The 24,107-nt window shown below is 45.7% G+C and overlaps 1 protein-coding gene across 7 annotated transcripts in view; it reads right to left on the reverse strand.

Annotated features, from left to right (window-relative positions):
- Nucleotides 1–24,107, reverse strand: part of LRRC56 (leucine rich repeat containing 56) — a 56,821-nt gene that overhangs the window by 25,261 nt on the left and 7,453 nt on the right. For 3 of the 7 annotated variants that reach the window (XM_072639542.1, XM_072639539.1, XM_072639540.1), the window contains exons 2-4: nt 8,369–8,550; nt 7,305–7,392; nt 4,984–5,044 (exon numbers count right to left, since the gene is read on the reverse strand). In XM_072639542.1, the coding sequence (XP_072495643.1) occupies nt 4,984–5,044; nt 7,305–7,392; nt 8,369–8,533 (314 nt within the window). In that variant the 5' untranslated portion in view covers nt 8,534–8,550. Of the gene's footprint in view, nt 1–4,983; nt 5,045–7,304; nt 7,393–7,583; nt 7,702–8,368; nt 8,551–24,107 lie in introns of those variants that run through there. The other 4 variants (XM_072639543.1, XM_072639541.1, XM_072639545.1 and 1 more) reach the window with 4 other exon arrangements.

Genomic DNA, 24,107 nt, shown 5'->3' on the forward strand with positions numbered 1-24,107 from the left:
AATCCTTGAGTTTTCAGGGATTTCATCATAGAATGAACTAGTGGAAGAATTTGTTTTACTTCATTCTGCATATTACAAGCAACTTTTTTTTGCTTTTCTCTGTTTTTTTAAGGGAATGGGAAATGGGAGAAAGAAAATAGATTTCTATTAATTAAAAAACCTCTCTTGCTACATCCCAACACTATCACATGAATGAGAGGAGAAATTCAAGGAGGAAACCACACTCTCCCTTGGAAAGGGACTGGCCAGATTCCAGGTGTTATCTCTCCATGCCATCTTCAAGGCACATCTATACAACTAAGCAGCCACTCTATGGCCCTTTTAAGTACCTGGGATCATAAATTTGGCACAGCCACACTTGGCAGATGTAAGACATATATCCATATGGGTCGTTTAAATAGCTCTGAACTTTGGAAGAGAAAGAAGGTCCTCTTTAGAACAAGAATCTATTGACTTTGTTGTTAATTAGGAGAGTGCATATTTATACGGCAAGATGGGTGCTATATATGTTATCTCATTTAACTTGTCCAAATATTTTGGAGGCCCCCCCCCCCTGTTTCTCAGAGCTAAGGTCCAGCCAACTGGCTATTCCCTGAGCTTGGCAAAACAACAAGCCTTTGCACTCTGGATGATCTCACCCTGTGGCAAAGTGAACTGCTTTGACCAGCACCAGGTGTTCACTCCCCTATTCCCCATCCCTGTTTATATATACATATGCATGTAACAGCTAAGTGAATTCAGTGAGGTACTTCAGTCCTCTGTGAGACTTCCCCCAGGATCCAGGATCACCTGCATTGTCCAAACATGGACTTGCCATGGAAACGGCTACTCAAGACCTAAGAATGATAAGTCACAGTACAGCCCGCTTATGGATATAAGCATGGCCTATGCCCCAGCAGCCTAAGCCCTCTTTCTCCTCCTGGCAGGCAAGTGTTTTCCTCACTCTGAAATGTTATCCCACTGTTTTGCATTCTTACCCCTGCCTCTGGCCTACTCTACTCAGCTCTAGTCATTCCCAGGTTAGAGACCAGTCCAGTGTGGACTACATTCAAAAGTCTGCTGACAAACCCTTACAACGACACTGGGAGGGAGGTGTTGTTTTGATTTCCATTTTACGGATGGGGAAACTGAAGCTGGGAGGGATTTGACCCTGACTTGCCCAGGGTCAAGCAGCTAGGAAGCATAGGAGACTGAAGTAGAACTCAAGCTTCCTGACTCCAGGGCTTGTCCTGTGTCCACTGCCTCACCTGGCTGCCTTGGCCAACCAAAGGAGGTGCCATCCTGTGGAGGTTCCAGTGGATTTGCAAATGTGAGGCCAGGGGGGACAATGGGGAAGTTCTGCCCTGAACAAAAACGGGCTGCCTTCCCCAAGGCCTACATGGGAGAGAAGGGGGAGCCCAATTGGAGCCGGCAGCTCAGTGCTGGAGAGAACAGAGTTGGTCATTTTTTGTTCTAGATTTATACACATATACACACACACACACAAACACACACACGATCCTGATGAATTTGGATAAAAGAGAAATTCAAGACTGTGGTGGCCATCATAGAGTGGAAGGGACCATAGAGGTATGTCACTGAGTCTAACCCCTTCACTTTACAGATAAGGAAACTGAGGCCCAGAGAGGTTCTAGGATCAATCAGTCAACCAACATTTCTCAGATGTCTACTTTGTGCCAGGCATGGTGACAACCCCTGGGTATACAAAGGCAGACAGAAGCCAGTCCCCACTCTCAGGGAGCTCCCAGTCTAATGGTACAAACTATGTACAGGATAAAGTAGAGATAACAGAGAAGGTGCCAGAATGAAGGGAGGTCAGAGATCTGGAAGTCACTGCATCCAATGCCTTGATTGGCAGATGAGGAAACTAAGTCACAATGAGGTCATAGGATTGTAAATCTGGAGCTGAAATGGGACCTTAGAGGTCATTGAGCCTACCTGCCCCTCCCTCATTTTACTAGGGAAGAAACTGAGGAAACGTGGGAGTTATTCAGCTAGTAAGGGTCTGACGGAAGATTCACATTCAAGTCCTCCTTCATGCAGGGATGCCTCTTCAGAAAACTCAACCCCAGCAATGCTGGGACTCTGAGACCCAGGGCAGGAGTTAGATAGATGGTGTGTTGTATGAAGTCATGGCATGCTATGCATTGCATCATGTCACATAATGGCATGTCATCAGTGAACATCTTGTGGTCTCTAGGTTTCTAACTTTTTCCTGTTTGCAGACAGAATTTCTCTACAAGCTTCCAGAAAAATACTCTAAGTTTGCTGAAGCAAGAATATGTTTCTGAAATGAAATAAACAAGAATGTGTGATGGGGGGGCAGCTGGTCCGTCCTTCTGGTCTGTGACTTGAGGGAGTCACCCCATGGTTCCCTTAGAATCAACAGCCCAGACTCTGCTGGAGATCCCAGTCTCTGGATTCCCAGGGACCCCAGCCTCAGTCTGTGGCTGCTGACCGGTTGGACCCTCTCCCCTTCCCACATATCTCCTTCATGTCCCATCAGCCCATTCCACCATTCACCTAGAGCCACCCAGTTTGAGTTGGGAATTTCACCACCTGGGGAAAAGAAAAAGGTGACCGATTGAGAGACTTGGGCGTGTCCTCCATCCTCAGGCTACATGACATCAGGTCAAGGTGACTCTCTGCCTGGTCAACCAGAAAACCAGCTTAGGGAAGCAGGGGGTGTCTGACTCTGGTACTTCTTGGGGGGTACATTTGCTCCAGGACAATTTTTCTCCCCCCTCCCCACTGACTAGTTAGACTCATCTAAAGGTTAAATTTTTTGGCACCCAGTCTCCATTGCCCAGTGGCATCTGAGGGATCAGAAGAAGGAAAGCAGATGGTACTGATTGGTACATCCAAGTCTTTTCTCTGACAATAAGTTCATACTACTATCCAGAGAGAAAATAAAATTAGGCTTCCTGTCATTTTCTTCAAGAAAAGACTATGGACCGACAGAAATAAAGGATGCCTAAGAAGCCAGGTAGACCTTCAGTGGCACTCCAGAAGGCTGCTTCTTCATGGGGCATGAGGTCAGGGTTCTAGGCCCTTCTCAGCAGAAGGGAGGCCAAAGGGGAATGAGGCTCTAGGCCCTGGGAAGCCCTTTGGGGGCAGAGATTGCCCTGGTCTGATGCCCTTAGAATAAAAACGAAGACTTTTCTTTGAGAAGGGGCTGGCTGAAAGCAGCCGGATCAAGAATATTTTATGAGATGTGCAAGATCATTTTTTTTTCTGGCATCATTCTCAGCATGAATCATAGGTGTCAACCCAAAATAAGGAAAGACGCTCCTCTGACCTGCATTCATCAAAGGCTGCTTCATTCTTTCCTCTCAGCTAATAAAACTTGTCTTTACTTGGCTGAGAAAAGGCAACTGGAGAGAGACAGAAGGCCAAATAGAGTGCAGTGTATGTATCAGTCATCGGGGCTGAGAGGCCTTTCTGGGAACCATATGTCATATGGCAAACAGGAAAAGTTACTGGGGGAGGAGAGGCCTGGAGGTCCCCCATCCTGGAAATCACACTCTGTCTAAGCAAAAGAATGAAGCATGAAAGTAAAGCCCATGTCTCTGGCAGAGCACCCATGGGGTAGAGGCTCAAGGGGAGCATGGCAGACATTGCCAGTGTGTCCTTGGGCCACCTCTCCAGTCTCTCTTCCTTCCTTCTGGTAAGCTATTATGCAGGGACTCCCCTGAGCCCTTCTTGCAATGGTACCTTCTTGTCCTCCTCCTCCTCCTCCTCCTCCTCCTCTGCATGCCATGTCACCCTCCATCAGAGTCAGGCTAACCTGGGCTCTGTTACGGGCTGAGTTCCACATTTTTCCATTTATATGATTAAGTCTCCTTCCAGCCTTGGGTCCCAGGAGTCAGGACTGGGAGATTATGGAATGTCTCCACCTCAACAAGAGCCCTGTGGGGTGCAGACTGTTCTATGGGCTCTAAGACCAAAGTGATCAAGCTCTAACAAGGTCATGGAGACCTCTGTTAACAATAATAATGATGGGAACTATTTCTGTGGTGCCTACTGTGTGTCAGGCTAAGCGCTTTCTAATTATGATCTCAAACTTCGAGGTAGGGCCCTATTCTAATCCCCATTTTACAGCGGAGGAACCCGAGGCAGACAAAGGTTCAGTGTTTTGTCCCGGGTCACACAGCTAGGAAGTGTGTGAGGCTGTATTTGAACTCAGATCTCCTTGATTCCATGTCCAGCACACTGGGCATTGTGGCACCCCCAGTTGCCATCTCTGAAGGGCTCAGAACAGCTTCTCATCCCCTGTGACTCACGGATTGCCCTGCTCTGCACATTGTGAAAAAGGCCAGGAGAGCGCATATAGAGATTTGCCTGGGGAAGAGGTCCCAAGGTTCTAGGCATCCCAGGACTGGTGGAAATGAGACCTACGAGCAAGCAAGAGTGATCAAGAAAGCCAGTGACTCTGGGAGACAAACAGGCAGATCATTCCCAGTGTGGGAGCCCAGCCTTGGCCATGCCCCAGACCCATCAGCAGCTGGGGACTCCTCGAATGGCCCCTACCCAAAGGTCTCCTCCTCCCAGGGTCTGATATGAGAGGCACCTGAAGGAAGAGAGGAGAGCTAGGGCAAGGCAGGGGAGAAGGGAAGATCCTCTTGTGTGCGTTACAAAACCTACCCCTGTGGAAGCAAGGCAGCCTGGGACACTGCTTGGAGGATCCCAGGGAACCCAGGCTCTGCACCAGCAAGGGGGCAGGAGAAGGTCAGGCGCAGGCAGGTGTGGGCAATGGTCAGTGTTGTGGGTGGAGCCCCCAGCCCTTCCCAACAAAGACAATGAACCCAACAAAGACAATGAAGGGGGCCTGGCCCCTCAGACTGACAGATGGACACAGAAGACAGGACAGCATGGACCTCTCAACCTCTGCGTGAAGGGAACTGTCCATGGTACCCCTGTGCACTCCCTCTGTTGTCCAGGAAGGCTAGCCAAGGTGCTCCTGGCTCCTCATTCCTCGCTTACCTGATGGAGGCCAGCAGGCTGTTGTTCAGTTTCAGTTGGTTCAGATTGGGCAGATGGGCACCTGTGCAGTCACAGGAGAGGAGACCGTTGGTACCAAAGCAGCCAGCAGGCTGGCTGGAGAGCCTCCTTCCCAGGGTGGGTCTGCAGGGCTCAGCACCTCCTCCCTCTCCACCCCCCCATTCCAGGACAGATGACTTGCCCCAAGGCCAAAATCAGACTATGGAGCCTGGCTGGGAGCTCCTCTCTAACAGGAGCCTTCTCCTTACCCTCTTTCTGCTCCTGGGCTCCCCCAGGAGACCCAAGGTTGCAGCTTGTACAGCTCTAGTGATCTGATGTAGGATCCTTCAACCCCCACCCCCACCTACTCCCCCAGCAAGGTTGTGCCAGGAGCACCAAGGGTGGACACAGATGAAAGGAGTGGTACTGCCTTCCCAGGAGCCCAATTACTGGCCCAAAGCCTCTGTCCTGACTCTGAAACAGGAGGACACTGACTGCCTGGTCTAAGCCCATACTGTGAATGCCTCAGGGAGCTAAAGGAGAGAGCAGATGCTCCTGGCCAGCTAATTTCTTCTCCTATCTCCACTCTCCCAGGTGAGAGAAAGGCAATGTTTCCTCTGGGAGACTCTGAGGAGTTAGGACCTCTTCTCCACCACCCACCCCCACCCCCACCCCCCTCAGGATAGGGCCTCCCAGGACTCTGAGTCAGCCAGGGGAAATCTTGGAAGGTCTTGTATTTTCCTGGGTCACTAGGAGGCACCACAGTGTACAAAGCCCCAGGCCAAGAGTCAGGGAGGCTCCTCTTCCTGAATTCAAATACAGCCTCAGACACTTCCTAGCTGTGTGACCCTGGGCAATCACTTCATCCTGTTTACCTCAGTTTCCTCATCTGTAAAATTGAGCTGGAGAAGGAAATGGCAACTCCCCCCTGCCCCAGCATCTGTGCCCAGAAAACCCCAAATGGGGCCACGGAGAGTCAGACACAACTGAACAACCACCACTACAACACTTTCCTGGGGCTGCAGTCCAGAGTAGTCAGGGGCAGTCATAAAAGCTTTGGGCTTCAGTTTACCCATCTTTAAAATGGGGATAATGTTACTTGACCTATTATTCATGTACTGTGTGCCAAGAACTATGTCAACTGCTGGAGATTTAAAAAAGGGTGGGGATGGGAGAAACAGTCCCTGCCTCTAGGGAGCTCACAGGTGAATGAGGGAGATGACTGACAGGATAAATCATCCCAAGGGGAAGGTGCTGAAATTAGAGGGTCCAGGAAGGGCTTCTTGCTGAAGGAGGGACATTGACTGACACTTTCAGGTGGCCAAGAGGTGTGGGGAAGGGGAAGGGAAGGGAAGGAGAAGGAAGAAGAGACTTTTGTTGAACTGACTTGTTGACCCACTCCCCATCTTTCTGTCCTGCTTCTGGCTTCTCCCTGGTGCCAACAGGCCTCTGAGCCCCCTCGTCTCTGACCATGGGCATGTCCTCATTCAAGGAACATGAACTCATTCGAATACCAGCCCAGACAACAGAGAGGAAAGGGCTTCTCCCCTGTCCCTTGCCTCTCCACGAGGCCAGACAGGCTGCCTGGTCAGACCTCACCTGCAGCCTGGCTCTGGAAGAGGTGACCAGGCTGGCAGGGACCTTGGATCTGTGCTGCTCCTCCCCCTCCAGCCCACTCTCCCGGCCTCCACCTCTTGGCTTTCCTGGCTGCCTCCTTCCCTGTTCTGCAGGAGGCCACTCTCAGTTCCCACCCAGTGCCTTCCTTCTGAGATGAGCCATATCTCTGAGACATTTGTCCACAACTACTTGCACTTGGTCTCCTCCATTAGCCTGGGAACTCCTTAAGGGGAGGGACTAACTTTTCTGTGTGTCCCTGGCCAGCACCTGGCATGGTGCCTCCGCATCCGAAGTGCTTAATCAAAGTTAGTTGACTGACTACTGACGACTCCCTATCAAGGAGTTACACACTTTTCAACTAAGACATCTGATGATTCTATGACTTTTCCTGTGTCTGTGTAATTTGTGTGCATGAGTGCTAGTGTACACACATGTATGGGTGTTTCTGTGTGTACAATTATATGCAAATGGTCCCTTGGGGAGCCCAAGGCCCAGTGGCCTGGCCTTTTAAGATCATGGAGTCTGGAGGTGGAGCATGCATGCGTGCTTGCATGTGGTGTCTGTGTGTGCATGCTTGTATGTACCAGTGTGTGTATATGTATGTGTACATGTGTGTATGTGCATGTGCCTGTGTGTGTGCGTGCCAGTGTGTGTGTGCATGTGCCTGTCAGGGATGGGCTGTATAGGGCTGATGCCGCCCATCTTACCAAAGTTCCCCAAGCTGTTCTCCCGTGTGTCCACGCACATCTCTAGCACGGTCACTTGCCGGAGGTCCTCCACCTGAGCTAGAGCCTGCTGCAAAGACCAATCAGCGTATCAGGAGCAGGAACAGGTCCCTATCTTCCTGGCTTCTCCTCACAAAAGGACACGCACAGTGAAGACTCCCCAGCGCTTCCTCTGCCTTTGGTGACCTTCCTCCCGACCTCCCTTTTGCCCCTCTGCTCCCGGCTGAGGCAGACCCGCATGAAGCCCCCTTTTGCCCTCACCTCATCAAGGACCACCCAGGAGTCCAGAGATACCACTTTACATCCACATGATTTCCAGGGCCAAGTCTGGGCTCAGACAAGTTTAACCAAGGGCATGAAGGCATCTCTGATTGTTGCCCTGTACAGAGAGCTGTGTGGGTGGCCTGACTCAGACATGGGGGGCTCTCTGGATGCCCCTCACCAGCCCCCCCAATGAGGGAAGCACATGGCTGCACTAAGAAGGGTGTTGTTCCTCCAGTGGTCAGCTGACTTCTTGGCCCACTAGCACACTGAGCCCTCTTACTCTGGCTCTGTCCTGCAGTGATCAGAGTCCAGGATCAGCATGCGGAAGGTCAAGTCTGCTGTGTCTGGGAGGATCACTTGGCCTTACTATGGAGCTTTCTTCCCCCCTTGGTGGAGTCCAGGTTCTCTGTACCAGGAAAGCACTAGGGGACTGTGTCTGCAGCGAGCCTAGGGAGTGGGGGGGGGGGGAGGGACTAGGGATCTGCACTGTCTGAAGATGGGAGGCAGGAACTGCAGAAGTGAAGCCTGAGAAAGGAAGAGCCAGGGGCCACCAGAGGTAGCTGCCATCAGTACCTAATAAAGCTGAGAAAGAGGAGTAACCCTGCAGTGGGCAAGGGAGGCATAGGGGGTGTGAGAGTGTGGGGAGTGTTATCCTGCAGTCCCTGGGTGATGGATGGGGTGTGTGGATGAAGCTGGGAGCTCCAGAGCCAGGACCTGCAGGCCAAAGGAGCTAGGGAGTGAGCCAGCCACCTGCCCAAGCAGTTGGGGGCTACCAGACTCACCAGCTTGGAGGGGGACAGGTACTCCTCCAACAGCACCTCAGCACCGCCATCATCCTTGATTAGGGGACTGGGGTTTTGGAGGCCATGCCAGCTCAGATCAGTCACACGCACGCTGGCTGCCCCTGTCCGAGGGCCTTGGCAGCCTCTGTCACAAGGAGGGTCCATTTGCAGCTGAGTAAACCCTGGAAACAAAAGAGGGAGAATCATGGCAAGGCCTAAGGGAGATCCAGTTACCCTCCACCCCCCCTCCCAAAGGGCACTGAGAAAAGGCAAGTGATGAGGCCAGAGGATGGTGGGTTTCCTGCCAGGTCCTCCTCTGAACTGAGGGCCACTTTGTAGGGTGCCTTGAGTTGCCAACTTGCCCAGGAAGGCTCCCCAGGCCTGGCCCCCACATCCCATTGTCTGTCCCTGCTGTGTCCCATGCCCTGAGCTTGCTGCCAGCCCCATACCTGCTGGAGTCTAGCAGCAGCAGAGACAAGAGGAACCTGTGATGGAGTATCATCGAGACCCCTCCCCACTTCACAGGGTTCAGTCAGAGCCTCCCCCAAGCCCCCGCCGAGGAGAAGCTCAGGAGTTAAAAATGGGGGGTTCATTGGAGAGACTAGAAATCATTATGTCAAGAACCAGGAGAATGAAGCAATGCTGAGGGGCCACAGAATCGCCAGGAGAAGACCCCACCTCAAATGGGGGGAGGCAAAGTGCCTCTAAGCTGAAGAAAGCCTTATAGGAAGAACTGAAGGAAGCTCTTGGTCAAAGATTCCAGGGAGGGTCAGCAAAGGAGTATCCTTAGGGAATGAACCAAGTCAAAACACAGCCCTGAGAGAAGGCACATGTGCCATCACAAACATAGTTTGTACCCCTGTGAGAACTCCTTGAGGCCAAAATCAGGTCTGGGACAGAACCAAGCATGGGGTCACCACCAGAAAGAACTCCCAAGGCGGAGCTCCCAGGTCAAAGGAAAAGTGCCAAAACAAAAGCTCCACTCAGAAGCCTTGTTTGGGGGAAAGGTGAGAATATGACTGAACAAAGGGCACACAATAGGAATACAGGACAAGCAGAGGCTCCCAAGATCCAAGCAGCCTGCAAAGATGAGTATAATTTAATTGGGAAAACAATTGGACTTCCCTGAAGAGAAGACTTCCAACTTGACTTCCATAAATTCCTGCCGAGAAAGCCAAAGTTGGACAGAGACTTCAAAGGTCAATTCAGGAGATGGCAAAACTCTAGAAAAGGAAGGCTGTACAGCTTAAGATGACTAAGTGGTCACCAAGTATTTATATCCAGAAATGGGGAGAAGGGGCGGATCCTTTCAGAGCTTTGTCATCTCTAAGGGCCCCTGGGGGAACAAAGAGAAAAGCAATAGAAAAGAGAAGAAAAAGGAGGAACTGACTATTTCTTGTAAGTGGGATGCCACAGGAAAAGAATATGCAAACACAAAGGTGAGAGGCAAGGATTATTATTTATCATTTATTAATAGTGTCTGAACCCAGCTTTGTGGGGATAGACAATTGTCTAACCAAAAAGTTGACCTCAGAGATGCTCCAGGTAAGCAGGGTGGTCCTTAGCAATGTTTAGAGCCCACTGAGTGCTTGTTTGGGGCCCCCAAAGGTTTTATTTTAGATCCACCCAAAGTTGTATTTTGGGTTCCCCAAATTAAATTAACTTACCTGCTGGCGTACATCTGAAACTGCTCTTCTTTTGGAGACTACCTACTGCCTATGTGAGGCCAATGGAGCCAATGTCCTCGTGTCCTTGTCTGAGTGCCATAGAATGTCACCCACAAAGACCACAGTGGAAGCCAATTCTTCTTTCCAGCTCTCATGCTCTCTACCAAGCAATCTGACAAATTTCTTCTAAAAACTATTTCAGATTTTGGGGATTGGTCTTATGAATGGCAGGTAGTAAAAGCAGGGTGCTCATGAAATTTCTTTTTACCCGGGGTAGGCAAGGGAAAATTTACATACATACATTCATATATACATATATACACACATATGCATGGTATATATACATAAAATATTCATGTTCATATACATATACATAGCATGTATATATCCATAAAATAAACACACATACATAGCATGTACAAATACATAAAATATACATACACATAGCATGTATATATTCACACATGCATATTATGTATATATATGCACAGTATGTGTAAGTACATAAAACATGCATATACATGTATATTATACTGTTAGAAATTCAATAAAGATACATAGCACTAATCTGGGACAGAGAAAAGGAGAAGCCAGCTTTAGAAGGAGGGGAAGAGGTGGGAAGGGGAGAGCTCCAGGAAAAACATGAAAAATCAACTGTAACCAATAAAGTTGAATACCAAAAAAGGAAACAGACAAGAATATGACTGTGATTTGGGTCTTAATGAGAAGAAAAATAGAATCTGATTATTCCAAATAAGATAAACTCTACCATTGATTTCATTGTCTTTCTTTGACTTTTCTTCTGTAGAAAAGGAAAACATTTTTAAAAGACAAGAAATGTTATCACAGAATTTATCTGATGGAGAGAAAAGACTAGCAGTATTGACAGCCATGAATATGGATGAGATAAACTTGCCCATAAAACGGAGAACCTTCTAATCCAAGGCAGATTAGAAAGTATAAACCTGGCAACTTGCTTTCAAAGCACACACTGAAAGCACTAAGATTTATGCAGAGTGAAATAGGATTTATTACACTCCAGCTGAATCCCCAAGATGGAAGACTAAATTGTGGTCTCAGATAAGGTACCAGGGGGTCAGCTGGGTGTCTGTCATTCTCAGAGAGGACCCAAATGACATCACTATGTTGGAGTCAAGGTCCAATGGATTTGATTGTGGTTGATCACACCAATATGAGCTCAGAAGGCTCTGCCAAAGGTCGGGTGCAAGCTGTCCATATGAACATTTGGGGTGGACATGGCTCTAAATTTGGGCATCTCATGTTTCTTTTGAGCTCCTGCAATTCTACTTCACTCATAGAGCACAGTGTCTTTGATTCAGGCATGCCATGATGGGTGCTCCTGTGCCAGGGTCTCCCTTGTCATGCAATCATTTCCAAAGTTCTTCAGAGAGACCTTGAAAGTGTCCTTGTATCGCTTCTTCTGACATCCATGTGATTGCCTGCCCTGTGTGAGTTCTTCATAAAACAGTCTTTTAGACAAATGTACATTTGGCATTCAAACAACATGGCCAGCCCATCAGAGATGTGCTCTCTGAAGCAGAGTTTGAATGCTTGGCAATTTAGTTTGAGAAAAGACAGTGTCTGGTCTTTTATCCTATCAAGTGATCTTCAGAATCTTCCTAAGATAATTCAAATGCAAGTGATTCAGTTTCCTGGCATGGCACTGGTAGACTGGCCAGGTTCAACAGGCATATTACAATGAGGTCAGCACAATGGCTCTGTAGACCTTCAGCTTGGTAGCCAAGTTAATACCTCTTCTCTCCCACACTTTCCTTTGAGCTAGCTCTGGCAATGCATCCATCAACCTCATTATGGACATCCCTGGAAAGCATACTGCCAAGGTAAATGAACTTATCCACAGTATTCAAAATTCTCCATTTGCTGTAACTGATGGTATAGATGGTATGGTACTGGCTAGTGGAGATGTTTTCTTGGTGTTGTTAGGCCAAAATTAGCACAAGCAGGAGAGAATCAATCCATACTTTGTTGCATTTCAGCTTCAGAGGCTGCATTAAGTGCACAATCATCAGTGAATAAAAGTCATGCACCAATTTTCACTCCATTTTAGTCTTAGCTTTTAGCCTTTTTAAGTTAGATAATTTGCTATTAGTGTGGTAGGTGACTTTGATGCTGTTTTTGGCCTCATTGAAGGTATCTGACAACATTGCTAAAAACATCATGGTAAAAAGCATGAGAGCAAGCACTGTCTTCTGTTTACCTAAACACAAAACTTTGTGGATGCACCCTCACAGCAAACACTGGCATTTGATAGACTATGTCATTGTCAGGAGAAGAGACAAACAGGATGGGAGAGTAATGAAGGTGATATGTGGTGCAGAGTGCTGGACTGATCATAGACTTAGCTTCCCCAAGCTAAATATTCATTCAACAAACCTGTGGCCCCAAGGCAAGATGAACACCAGACAAATGACCACCAGATTAAAGTACTTCTCTGAGTGAACAGTTCATTGCTAACTTGGAGAGAAAACGCAGCCCACACACAGCCGGCATCAGTGGAGCAGAAAAGAAGTGGGCAGCTTGCAGAGATATGGTGTCCAGCATCACATTTGCTCATCTAGGTCAGAACACTTGCAAACATAAAGACTGGTTTGACAAAAATGGTGGGGAAGATCAGAAGCTGCTAAGTAAAAACCAAACAAAGTGAAAACTCCACAGGATTTACCAGCAGGCTAGTTCATCATCTCTAAAAGGCAGCATTTAATTCCATCAAAAGTAAAGGACAAGTGAAGTTCAGAGCGATGTACGATTCTTGGGAAAGAAAGCAGATGAAATTCTGTTTTATGCTGATAGTAACAATGCAAATTGCTTTTGTGATGCCCTGAAGGTTATTCATGGGCCAAAGACCTTTGGTGCATCTGAACTGCTCAGAGCTGATGGAGCCACATTGATTAGTGATAAGGATGTGATATTAGAGAGATGAGCTGAACCCTTCCATAGTGTTCTCATCATCAAACAGTGCTGAAGCCACTGACCTTATACCTCAGGATGAATGTACCTCTCTAAGCAAATTTCCAGCTGAAGAATAGGTTTTGAATGTCATTACATTACTCTTGTGTGGCAGCATGCCTGGTACTGATTCTTTTCTGGCTGAGATTTACAAAGCAAGAGGTCTGTCTGTGTCTATTGTGTCTTGTAGACACCCTAAGGTCAACAGGTCCCAAACAGAGCTCATCACCTTTCCTTTTAAACCCAGTCACCTTTGTTGTCCAGTCATTTCAGTTGAGTCTGACTTTCTGTTACTCCATTAGGCATTTTCCTGGCAAAGATACTGGAGTGGTTTTCCATTTCCTTCTCCAGTTCATTTTACAGATGAGGAAACTGAGGCAAACAGGGTGCAGTGACTTGTCCAGGGTCACACACCCAGGAAGTGTCTGAAACCAGATTTGAATTCAGCGACATTCTCCTCTCTCCTGTTTCTTTCAGACAATACCCCCAGCTCAGGGCATTTCCCCTGACTGTGGCCGTGCCTGGAGTCTCTTCCTCTTCAGCTCTGCTTCTCTGGATTCCTTCACGGCTTAGCCAAAGTCCTGATTTCAGCAAAGAAGTCTTTCCTGGTCTTTCTTAATTCTGGTGTCTTTCCTCTGTGGAACATCTCCCATCTGTCCTGCCTCTATCTTGTTTGTACATGGCTGTTTGCATTTGTCTCACTCATTAGACTGTGAGCTCCTGGAGAGAAGGAATTGTCTTTTACCTTTTTCTATCTCCCAGTGTATAGCACTGTGGCTCACATGTGGTAGGTGCTTAATAAAAGCTCATTGACTATCACTAGTATCGCTCCCTAACACCAAATGCTGGTTATACAAAAGAATGTCACAAACACCTAGTAAACCTCTTCATAAAAGCAAGCACTAACAGAAACCAGAGAAGTCACAACAGTTAGAATGGACCTCAAGAATAAATGAGATTCTTGGCTGAGATGAGATTTCAGCTCCCCTGGAGAGAAAACGGTCTCACCAGGGTGAAATGGCTCTTAGCAGTTTCGAGGGTTTCAGTCACTGCCAATTGAAGGACCTCATGGAGGCTCCGCCATCTGCAGCTGTGGAACCCTCTCCTATCTGTCACCCCAAAGCTGCTCTCGCCTGCCTCTCTGCCTCCTTCTCCAAAGCATCTTCCACCAATCTGAAGTGACACCTTCCACATCAGCCAATGGTGTCTCAGTCAATCAGCAGTCATGGTCCTTTATCCATACAGTGCATGTCCATAGGGCTGCTCTTCAGAGAGGGGCTCAACCCTGTGAGCAGAGGTGTTACATTTACATAGCACTTTCCTACCTAGTCCTGTGATGTTGGGAGTCCAAATATTACCACCCCTATTTTAGGGATGAAAAAAATGAGACTCTGACAAAGATAAGGGATTTGCTCATGATCACATACAGCTTGCAAGTGCCTGAAGGGGACCCATCTAATATATAACATGCCTTATCCCTGAGATACAATCACACAGGACCTCTCTATGCACCTGTTTGCCAGATCTCTGGGTCCAGAGTTCTGAATTCACTGCATTGTGCTGTACTAGTACACATTCTTTACACCTTTTTACAAGAATAATGTAAAAGACCTTGTCAAATACCTTGCTAAGATCCAGGCAAATCTTGTCTACACAGTTCCTCTGGTCTGCAGGTGAGCTGACACTGTCACAAAAGGATTTAAGGTGACGGGATGAAGCCAATGTGCTCCTGGCATTCTCTGCTCTCTTTTTTGGATGGCTACAGGGAGGGAGTCACAACTGTGGACCATGAAACCAAACAGGTGACTCTCCCCCAAATGGATGTAGGTCCTTGTTGACTGAGGATCATGTGACCTGGGGTCAGGAGCAGTCAGGCAGTGAATCCCTCTGCTGGGATCACCCCAGGTAGCCAGAATATGTCTGTGGGAATGGGAGTGCCTTGCAATGATAGTGGTCCAGGTTTTGACCTCCGCTAACCATTGAATTGGGAGCATCACCAGGATGGGCTGCCTCCAGAAGGGCTCAGTTGGTCTCAGACTAGTCTTTCTGGCCATTTTCTCTTCAGCTGAACCAGTGGTTGCAGCATTCAATGAGGAGACAGACCATGGAGCCCTCTCCCCTTGAAGACCATGTGGTCCTGGGAAATGTGACTGGTCCCCAATCTCTGTGTTTTTTTTTTTTCCTTTCAGAGTGAAAGAAGTGAAGCTTCCTCCTGCTCCTGTCCTTTTCAAACAGTCAGAAGGGCTCCCTGGTACCCCAGCATTTCAGAGCAGAGCAGCATCAACGCCCCAAGGAGCAAGGAGCAACCTTTGGGACACTGCTCAATCAAAGAGGAGACAAGGACTCATCTAGGAGCAATGGCACCTCTTGACATGAATTTAGTAGGACCCACTGAATTCAGCTGGAATCTAACTCCCCACAGACTAAAGTGGTATAGAAGTGGATAAGATCCCACAGTTTTAGGCCCTAACCCTAACCATTATTATATGCTTGTGAAACATGGACAGTCTACTGGTGTGATGCCAGGAAAGTGAACTGCTTCCATTTGAACTGTCTTAGGAAGATTCTGAGGATCACTTGGCAGAATAAGGTACCAAACACTGAAGTCCTTGCTCAAGCTGCACTGCCAAGCATTCAAACTATGCTTCAGAGAGTGCAGCTCCAATGGGCTGGACACGTTGTTCAAATGCAAAATGCATACTTGCCAAAAAGACTATTTTATGGAGAACTTGCATGGGGCAAGAAATCACATGGTGGCCAGAAGTAATAGAAGGATACTCTCAAGGTCTCTCTCAAGAACTTTGGATTTGACTGTCCAACATGGGAGACACTGGCACAGGACCACTCAGCATGGCATGCCCACATCAGAAAAGGGTGCTTGTGCTCTTTGAACAAAGCAGAACTGAGACAGCACAAAGTAAACGCAGGATGCACAAATTTGGGACATCTACCCCAAATATTCGCACAGACTATCTGTGCCCAACCTATGGTAGAGCATTCTGAGCTCGTATTGGTCTGATCAGCCACAGTCGGATACACTGAAATTTCACTTCACAATGGTGATGTCATTTTGGTCCTCTTTGAAGACAAAGGATAACAACCAACCAATCTCCAAAGTAAACATTTCTTTGTAAAAGCCAATTGATATAAATGGACCCAGAATGCTGATCAGTGGCCCCAACAGGAAGGGGGCACACAATGGGTGGGGATCTAAGCATAGGAAATTAGAGAAAAATACCCCCAGAACCTTGAAGGGAGATGTAAGAGAAAGCCAGAACATAGTAACTACCTACAAATAAACATAGAAACAAGGTAATTTTGGGAAGGAGGGCTCTAACATCTGAAAGGTTCAGGAAATACTTCATGTAGAAAGTAGAACTAGATTGCGAAGGAAATGAGGGGCTCAAAGGGAACAAGGCAAGGAGGGTAAGGTGTGCACAGAGGAACAGCAACAAGTTCAGTTAGGCTGGGCCTGAGCTTGAGGGAAGGTGAGCAGTTTTCAAAAGCTGTAAAAGAAGATTGGGAGGAGACTGGGACAATCACTGGGATGGAAATGTAGACTTTTTCTCTGATCCTTTCAGACATCTCAAAAATAAGAATCACACACAAGATATAAAGCAAGTTCAGAGATCGCCATATCTAAGATACCAAGCACCCCATCCTGCAGGCTCATTTAGCATCCTCTCCACCTTGGTCCACCACACTCTGGCACGACTTACAATTGGGGCTCAGTTGTGCTCCACACCCCTCTTCCCTGTGCTGGGGAAAAACAAAAGAAGGTTGGATCTCCCAGAAGTCCCTTAAGGTAGACACTGAGGTCAGTGAAAAGGGAATTTTCTCCAGCTGGCTGATCAAATTGCCCACTGTTGAGGAAGCTGAGATCCACTTGTACAATCAAAGGGAAAGAAGCCAGAAAACAAGTTAAGGAGGAATATAAGGAAAGAAAATTACCTCAGGAGCAAGAAAATCGGGGGGAAGATATAATAGCTGAAGGAAAAACTGACTTCAAATCAGCCAAATGAGCCCAGACATCTAGCAATAAATGTTGCAAGACAAAGGAAAATGAATCAATAGCTGAGGAGGCCTTGGACTCTGTGGTTTGTCAAGAAAGCATGGGACCCCAGCAAGGTTTTTTTGAGTGGTTTAAAAAAGAATAAGAATTGTGTAAAAGCGGAATTATATATCCTATAATATATTCTAAATGATACATGATCTTAATATTAAAGTTCATACTATAAAAGAAATTAGAAGTGGTTCACCAAGTGGCCAGATGGGGAAAGGGAAGGTGAAGCTTGGATGGAGCTGATGTTCTAGAGGGGAACTGAGGGGCTAACAAGGTTAGGAGTCATGGGGAGAGGGAAAGGTGGGAAGGTGATCATGATGGGATAAAGTAGTTCCAAAGTTCATGAACACAGATGTGAAAGGCTTGGGAAGATGGTGAAAACAAAGGTCTGACAGTCTCTGTGAAGCTGAGATTGGGCTGGACCAGCCTGACTCTGAACTCGTTATGGAACCTGGGGAGACAATAGCTTTTTGAATCGTGATGGATAAATATGGATTTATCCACATGGGGGAAATCACATAAACATGGCGCTACCTATGAACTGAAAGGACCTTCAAGAGGAAGCACAGGAAGAACCCGGAAGAAGGGATAGAGCTTGAGGAGGAGTCCAGGGGTGCAGCTGGGGCTGGACAGGGAGGAAGGCTGGGCCATGGGGCGGGAGCCAGGTCTCAGCAAGAGCCACAAGATGGAAGGGAATAGAAATGAAAAGCTGACTGAAGCAAGTCTTCAAACTCCAGAAAGCAGAGTGAAAAGGCTGGTGGGGTGGAGGGCAGGTGAGGAAGCAGTAGGGGTGAGGAACAGGATTTAAGCAGTGACAGCCAGGGGGTCAGAATCACTGGGACAGATAAAGTATGATGGAACAGGAGAATGGTAACCATTGAAGAAAGAGCCTAGGCAGGTGATTAGACTGTTCAAGGACATCCCCCACCCCAACCAATCAACCTTGGGAAGGGGGGGGGAGGTGGTAGTGTTGCTGATTCTTGACAAGTCTAGCAGGCCTGACTTCCAGCAGGCTGGAGCATGCCAAGGTGTGGCCTGGAGCCATCTGGACAGAAGACAAGAGCTTGACTTTTGGGTGGGTCTGATGGGGAGCAACCTGTCAGCACTGGATAAGGCCCTGAGGTGAAGTTGAGGCAGAGGCTGGTGGCCTGGAATGGGGCTGGTGCAGGGTACCCTGGGAAGATTTGAGAATGAAGAGGCCACAGGCCAGAGGATTTCTGTTAGGGTCTCCTGAAGCTCACTGACTGGGACATAAAAGGTATAGTAGCAGCTCAGGCCCTGGGGGAACTCAATTGTCTGGTCTGGACAGGTACAAATGCTTATGTTCTCTCCATCCTTCCTTTCCCTTTCCTCTTTCCTCACCCTCTCCTTCTCTGTCTCCTTCCCTTTTCATTTTTTCTCCTGTATCTTATCCTAGAGTGCAGCAAATGGGGTTGGAGTAAGCAGATTTCTTCCTTCCTCCTTCCATCCCAATGAGGAAAACTTAATGATGACTTTCAGAAAAGGATCAGTTGTATGTGTATATCCAGGGCCAGAGAGGGGAATGTATGCACTTCTAGTCCCAGCTGCTTTCTACTTTCCTGTGTATAGGTCAATAACTAGGGCTCTTGCAGAAACACATGGCCTGAGAAAACATTTGTTCTGTGGGAACTTTTTGTTCTTTCAATTGGAGAATTCCCAGGTTTGAGCATTTGGGGGTACTGGCCAGCAGAAGAAGCAATTCTCTCCCCCATGTGGCCCCTGAAGCTGGAGTTGGAGGACTGGTGGCATATCATAGGGAGCCAAGACATCTAGACCTTGGTCACCATTTCCTGATACTGTTGTGAGTTGCTTGGGTCTTCAAATTTACCTCTCTGGGGTAGTTTAATGGGCTACTTGAGTAGTTTATGTGTCTTTGGATATGCTCATCAGCTTCTCCGAGTTCTTTAGGTGTTATGTATTTTGGTAGAGACAGAGGCAGGAAGGAGGCTGAAATAAAAGACTGTCCTATATCCAATATGCATTTAGTACCCTAAATGGTTCTGTGGGAATTGGGACACTTGTTACTCACATTTGGAGAAATGAGAGTAATGTGAGATGCAAGATGGGGAACAATGATCCAAAGAAAGAAACTGATGCTTTTGGAGTCATCCCCAGGAATGGACCCCATCTGTGTGAACCCAGGGTCCTGGTTACTGTTTAAACATTAATTGCCTGATACCTCCAGCTATAAAAGTCATCCACCCAACACCCAGATAAAAAAAGACTTGCTCTTCTAGTATGGAAACAAGCCTACATTTGCCTCCCAAAGGCCTGCCTGTCCAAAACCTCTGTTAAAAAGTGGGACTCTGGGACCTTGGACTCTTTCTCTATATTAGAGCTAAAGACCAGTCAATGGTGTTAAGAGAACATTAGGAGGTCAGTGAGACTCTTTTTTCCTCAGTTTCATGGGGACTTGGTATTCAAAGGGGATCTTTAAGTCATCTAAAAAAAAGCCTAGCCCATGAACATAGGTTGAAGATCCAATGCCAACATTCCAAGGTACTCTTCTTGCTTCCCCAGAATTCCACCTGGAGGCTCCCTCTCCACCATTTCCATCATTCTCATTGTTTCTAAATTTGGACCAAGGATCCACTCAATATAGCAGGAAACTTCCTGCCACCCCAGCTCCAATGGCTTCTCCAGGTATTTTGTGGTGGATCGTCTAATATTTCCCTTTATCCTATGGTTTTCTTTTTCCTCTTTAGTCTTACAAACCTCTGCAACCTTAAGGTCTGGGGCACTCTGGGTAGTCTGCCCCAGGTTAAGTCTAAGACCATTATGGTTTAGGAATTTAATTACTAGGGCACATTTTTCCTGCCAAGGACAACTTAGAAGGTCGGCAGGAAAGGTCTGTAACCCCTGAGTGAGAGTTGGACATAGTCCAGTGAAGGCCTGGCCTGAGCAAATCAGGAACAGGTCTAGAGAGTCAGTGAATCAGCAGCTCCAGCAATTGTTTCTGGAGCTCTCAGCCCATAGACAATGGGGTGGAGGATATTAAACAACTGGACAGAAGGAGATTACAGGAATCTCTTTGCTAGCACAAAGGCAGGACTCTGTTGCTTAGCCCGTACTCAGATCTGGGTCCCAATCCTAGGTGGAAGTCTCAGGGTAAGAAGAAGCTGTAGCACATCAGAGTTTGTGGCTACAGAGCAGGTACCCTCCCCACAGTTCCAGGGCAGAAAAGAGTGCTTGTGGTCATTCACAGGCCAGAAGAGTAGCAAATACCTCTCCTTAGATTATATTATCATGGAAGAACTGAAAACTTACAGGTCCCTAGAAATATCTCTGAAAACACCTGCACAAAATCATTGAAACTTGGGATAGTATACCCTCCACCCTAGAAGCACAGCCCTACTTTAGCAAAGACTTAAGTAAAAAAATATGCTGGAAAAGTGAGTGAACAGGAAAAGTTCTGACCACAGAAAGGTACTATGGTGACAAGGAAGAGCAAAACACACAGAAGACAACAAAGTCATGGCTCCTACATCCAAAGCCTCCAAGAAAATATGAATTTGTCTCATGACATGGAAGAGCTCAGAAAGGATTCTGAGAATCAAGTAAGAGAGGTAGAAGAAAAATTGGGAAGAGAAATGAGAGTAACGCAAGAAAATAATGAAAAATGAGTCAACAGCTTAGTAAAGGAGATACAAAAAAATACTGAAGAAAATAACACCTTAAAAATGGTAAAAGATGTCCAAAAAGCCAATGAGAAGAATGCCTTAGAAAGCAGAATTGGCCAAATGGAAAAGAGGCACAAAAATTCACTGAAGAAAAAAACTCCTTAAAAATAGATTTGGCCGGACACCCATCAATTGGGGAATGGCTGAGCAAGTTGTGGTATATGAATGTAATGGAATACTATTGTGCTATAAGAAATGATGAACAAGAAGACTTCAGAGAGGCCTGGAAAGACTTTTATGATCTGACGCTTAGTGAAAAGAGCAGAACCAGGAAAACTTTGTACACAGCAACAACCACTGCGAGGAATCTTTCAGGTAGTCCATCATAGCAAAGAAGGACCTAAAAAATTCCCAATGGACTTTTGAGTCAAAATGCCTTCCACTTCCAGAGAAAGAACTATGGAACTGGATCACAGAATGAAGCAGACCATTTACTTTTGTATTCTGTTTTGTTTTGTCTTATGGTTTCTTCCACTCATTTTAATTCTTCTATTCAACATGACTAAGGTGAAAATGCATTTAATAGGAACGTATGTGTAAAACCTATATAAGATTGCAAGCCATCTTGGGGAGGGAGTGGGGGGGGGGAGGGGGAAGGAGGGGGAAAAAAATCTAAGATATATGGAAGTGATTGTAGAACACTGAAAACAAATAAAATAATTATTAAAAAAATAAGATTTGGCCAAATGGAAAAGGATTCGAAACTCAGTGAAGAAAAGAATTCCTTCAAAATTAGAATTGAGCAAATGAAAAGCTAATGACTTTATGAGAATACAAGAAGCAATAAAACAACACTAAAAGAACAGAAAAAATAGAAGATAATGTGAAATATTTCACTGGAAAAACAACTGACCTGGAAAATAGATCCAGAAGAGATAATTTTAAAATTATTGGACTACCTGAAAGTCATGATCGAAAAAGAGCCAAGATATTATCTTTCAATAAGCTATCAAGGAAAACTGCCCTGACATTCTAGAACCAGAAGCAAAAATAGAAATTGAAAGAATCTACCAATTACTTTCTTTTTTTTAAAATTTTTTTAAATTTTTTAATTTTTTAATGTTTAACAATCACTGCCATACAATTGAGATTTTATCCCCCCCACCTACCCCCCACTACCCCCCTCCCTCCCCACGACTGCATACAATTCTGTATAGATTCTACATATACTTTCCTATTGAGTATATTTTCACTATAGTCATGCTATGTAGTCAGACTAAAATAAATGAAAGAAATCGTTTAACAAATCAGAACATGATACACAAACACATACACATACACAAACATGATCTGCTACATTTTGTGAGTGACTTCCATATTTCTTTCTCTGAGTGTGGAAGGCATTTTGCCTTGATAACCACCTTTGGGATTTTTTTTTTTTATAAGAAGTTTTTGCGTTATTACTACCAATTACTTTCTGAAAGAGATTCCAAAATGAAAATACCCAGGAATATTATAGCCAAGTTCCAGAGCCTCCAGGTCAAGGAGAAAATATTGCAAAAAGTCAGAAACAATACAAATATTGTGGAGCCACAGCCAGGATAGCACAAAATTTGGCATCTTTTACATTAAAAGATTGGAGGGCTTGGAACATGATATTCCAGAGGGCAAAGGAGCTAGGATTATAAGCCAAAATCACCTTTCCAACAAAACTGAGTATAATCTTTCAGGGGGAAAAATGGATATTAGCTGAAATAGATGGCTTTCAAGTATTCTTGTTGAAAAGACCAGAGCAGAATAAAAAATATGACTTTCAAATACAAGACTCAAGAGAAATATGAAAAAGTAAACAGGAAAGGGAAATCATAAGGGGTGTAATAAAATTAAACTTTATATTACTAGGTGGGAAGATGATATTTATAATACATAAGAACTTTCTTATTATTAGGGCAGTTAGAAGGAGTATATATAGAGAGAGGGTACAGGTGTGAGTTGAATATGAAGGGATGATGTCTAAAAAAATTAAATTAAAGGAAGAGGTACCTGAAGGAGGCAAGACAAAGGTTTTACAGTGGAAGGGAAGAGGGGGGAGGTGAGATGGAATGAGTGAACTTTTACTCTCATCAGAATTAGCACAAAGAGGGAATCACATACACACTCAACTGGGTATAGAAATCTATCTTACCCTATATGAAAGTAGAAGCGGCAGGGGAAAAAAGAAGGGAGGGGTGATAGAAGGGAGGGCAGATTGAGGGAGAGGTAGTCAGAAACAAAACCCTTCTGAGGAGGGACAGGGCGAAAGGAGAGAGAGAATAGAATAGATGGGAGGGCGAATAGAATAGAGGGAAATACAGTTAGCAACAGTAACTGTGAAAAATTCTGAAGCAAATTTCTCTGATAAAGGCCTCATTTCTTTTTTTTTATTATTATTTTTTAATGTTTAACAATCACTGCCATACAACTGAGATTTTATCCCCCCCACACCTACCCCCCACTACCCCCCTCCCTCCCCATGACTGCATACAATTCTGTATGGGTTCTACATATACTTTCCTACTGAGTATATTTTCACTATAGTCATGCTATGTAGTCAGACTAAAATAAATGAAAGAAATCATATAACAAATCAAAACATGATACACAAACACATACACATACACAAACATGATCTGCTACATTTTGCGAATGACTTCCATATTTCTTTCTCTGAGTGTGGAAGGCACTTTGCCTTGAGAACCACCATTGGGATTTTTTTTTTTTAAGAAGTTCTTGCGTTATTACAAAATTCCAAGTCTACCAGAAAAAACTCTCGCACACTGTGGTCATTGCTGTGCACAAAGTTCTTCTGGTTCTGCTCCTTTCACTCAGCATCAGACCATATAAGTCCTTCCAGGCCTCTCTGAAGTCTTCTTGTTCCTCATTTCTTATGGCACAATAGTACTCCATTACATTCATATACCATAATTTATTCAGCCATTCCCCAATTGATGGACATCCCCTTGACTTCCAGTTTTTGGCATAAAGGCCTCATTTCTCAAACATATAAAGAACTGAGTCAAATTTATAAAAATAAGAGCCATTCCCCAGTTGATAAATGATCAAAAGATCTGATCAGTTTTCAGATAAAATAATCAAAGCTATCTATAGCCATCTGAAAAAATACTCTAACTCACTATTGATCAGAAAAATGTAAATCAAAACAATTCTGAAGTGCTACCTCATACCTATTAGATTGGCTAATAGGACAGAAAAGGTAAATGAAAAATGTTGGAGAAAATGATTAATGCATTGTTGGTGGAGTTGTGAATAGTTTCAACCATTCTATAATTTGCAACTATACCCCAAGGGCTATAAAGCCCTTTGACTTAGCAACACCACTA

Source organism: Notamacropus eugenii, chromosome 2 (genome assembly GCF_028372415.1).
Source record: "Notamacropus eugenii isolate mMacEug1 chromosome 2, mMacEug1.pri_v2, whole genome shotgun sequence".
Taxonomy (NCBI): Eukaryota; Metazoa; Chordata; class Mammalia; order Diprotodontia; family Macropodidae; genus Notamacropus; species Notamacropus eugenii.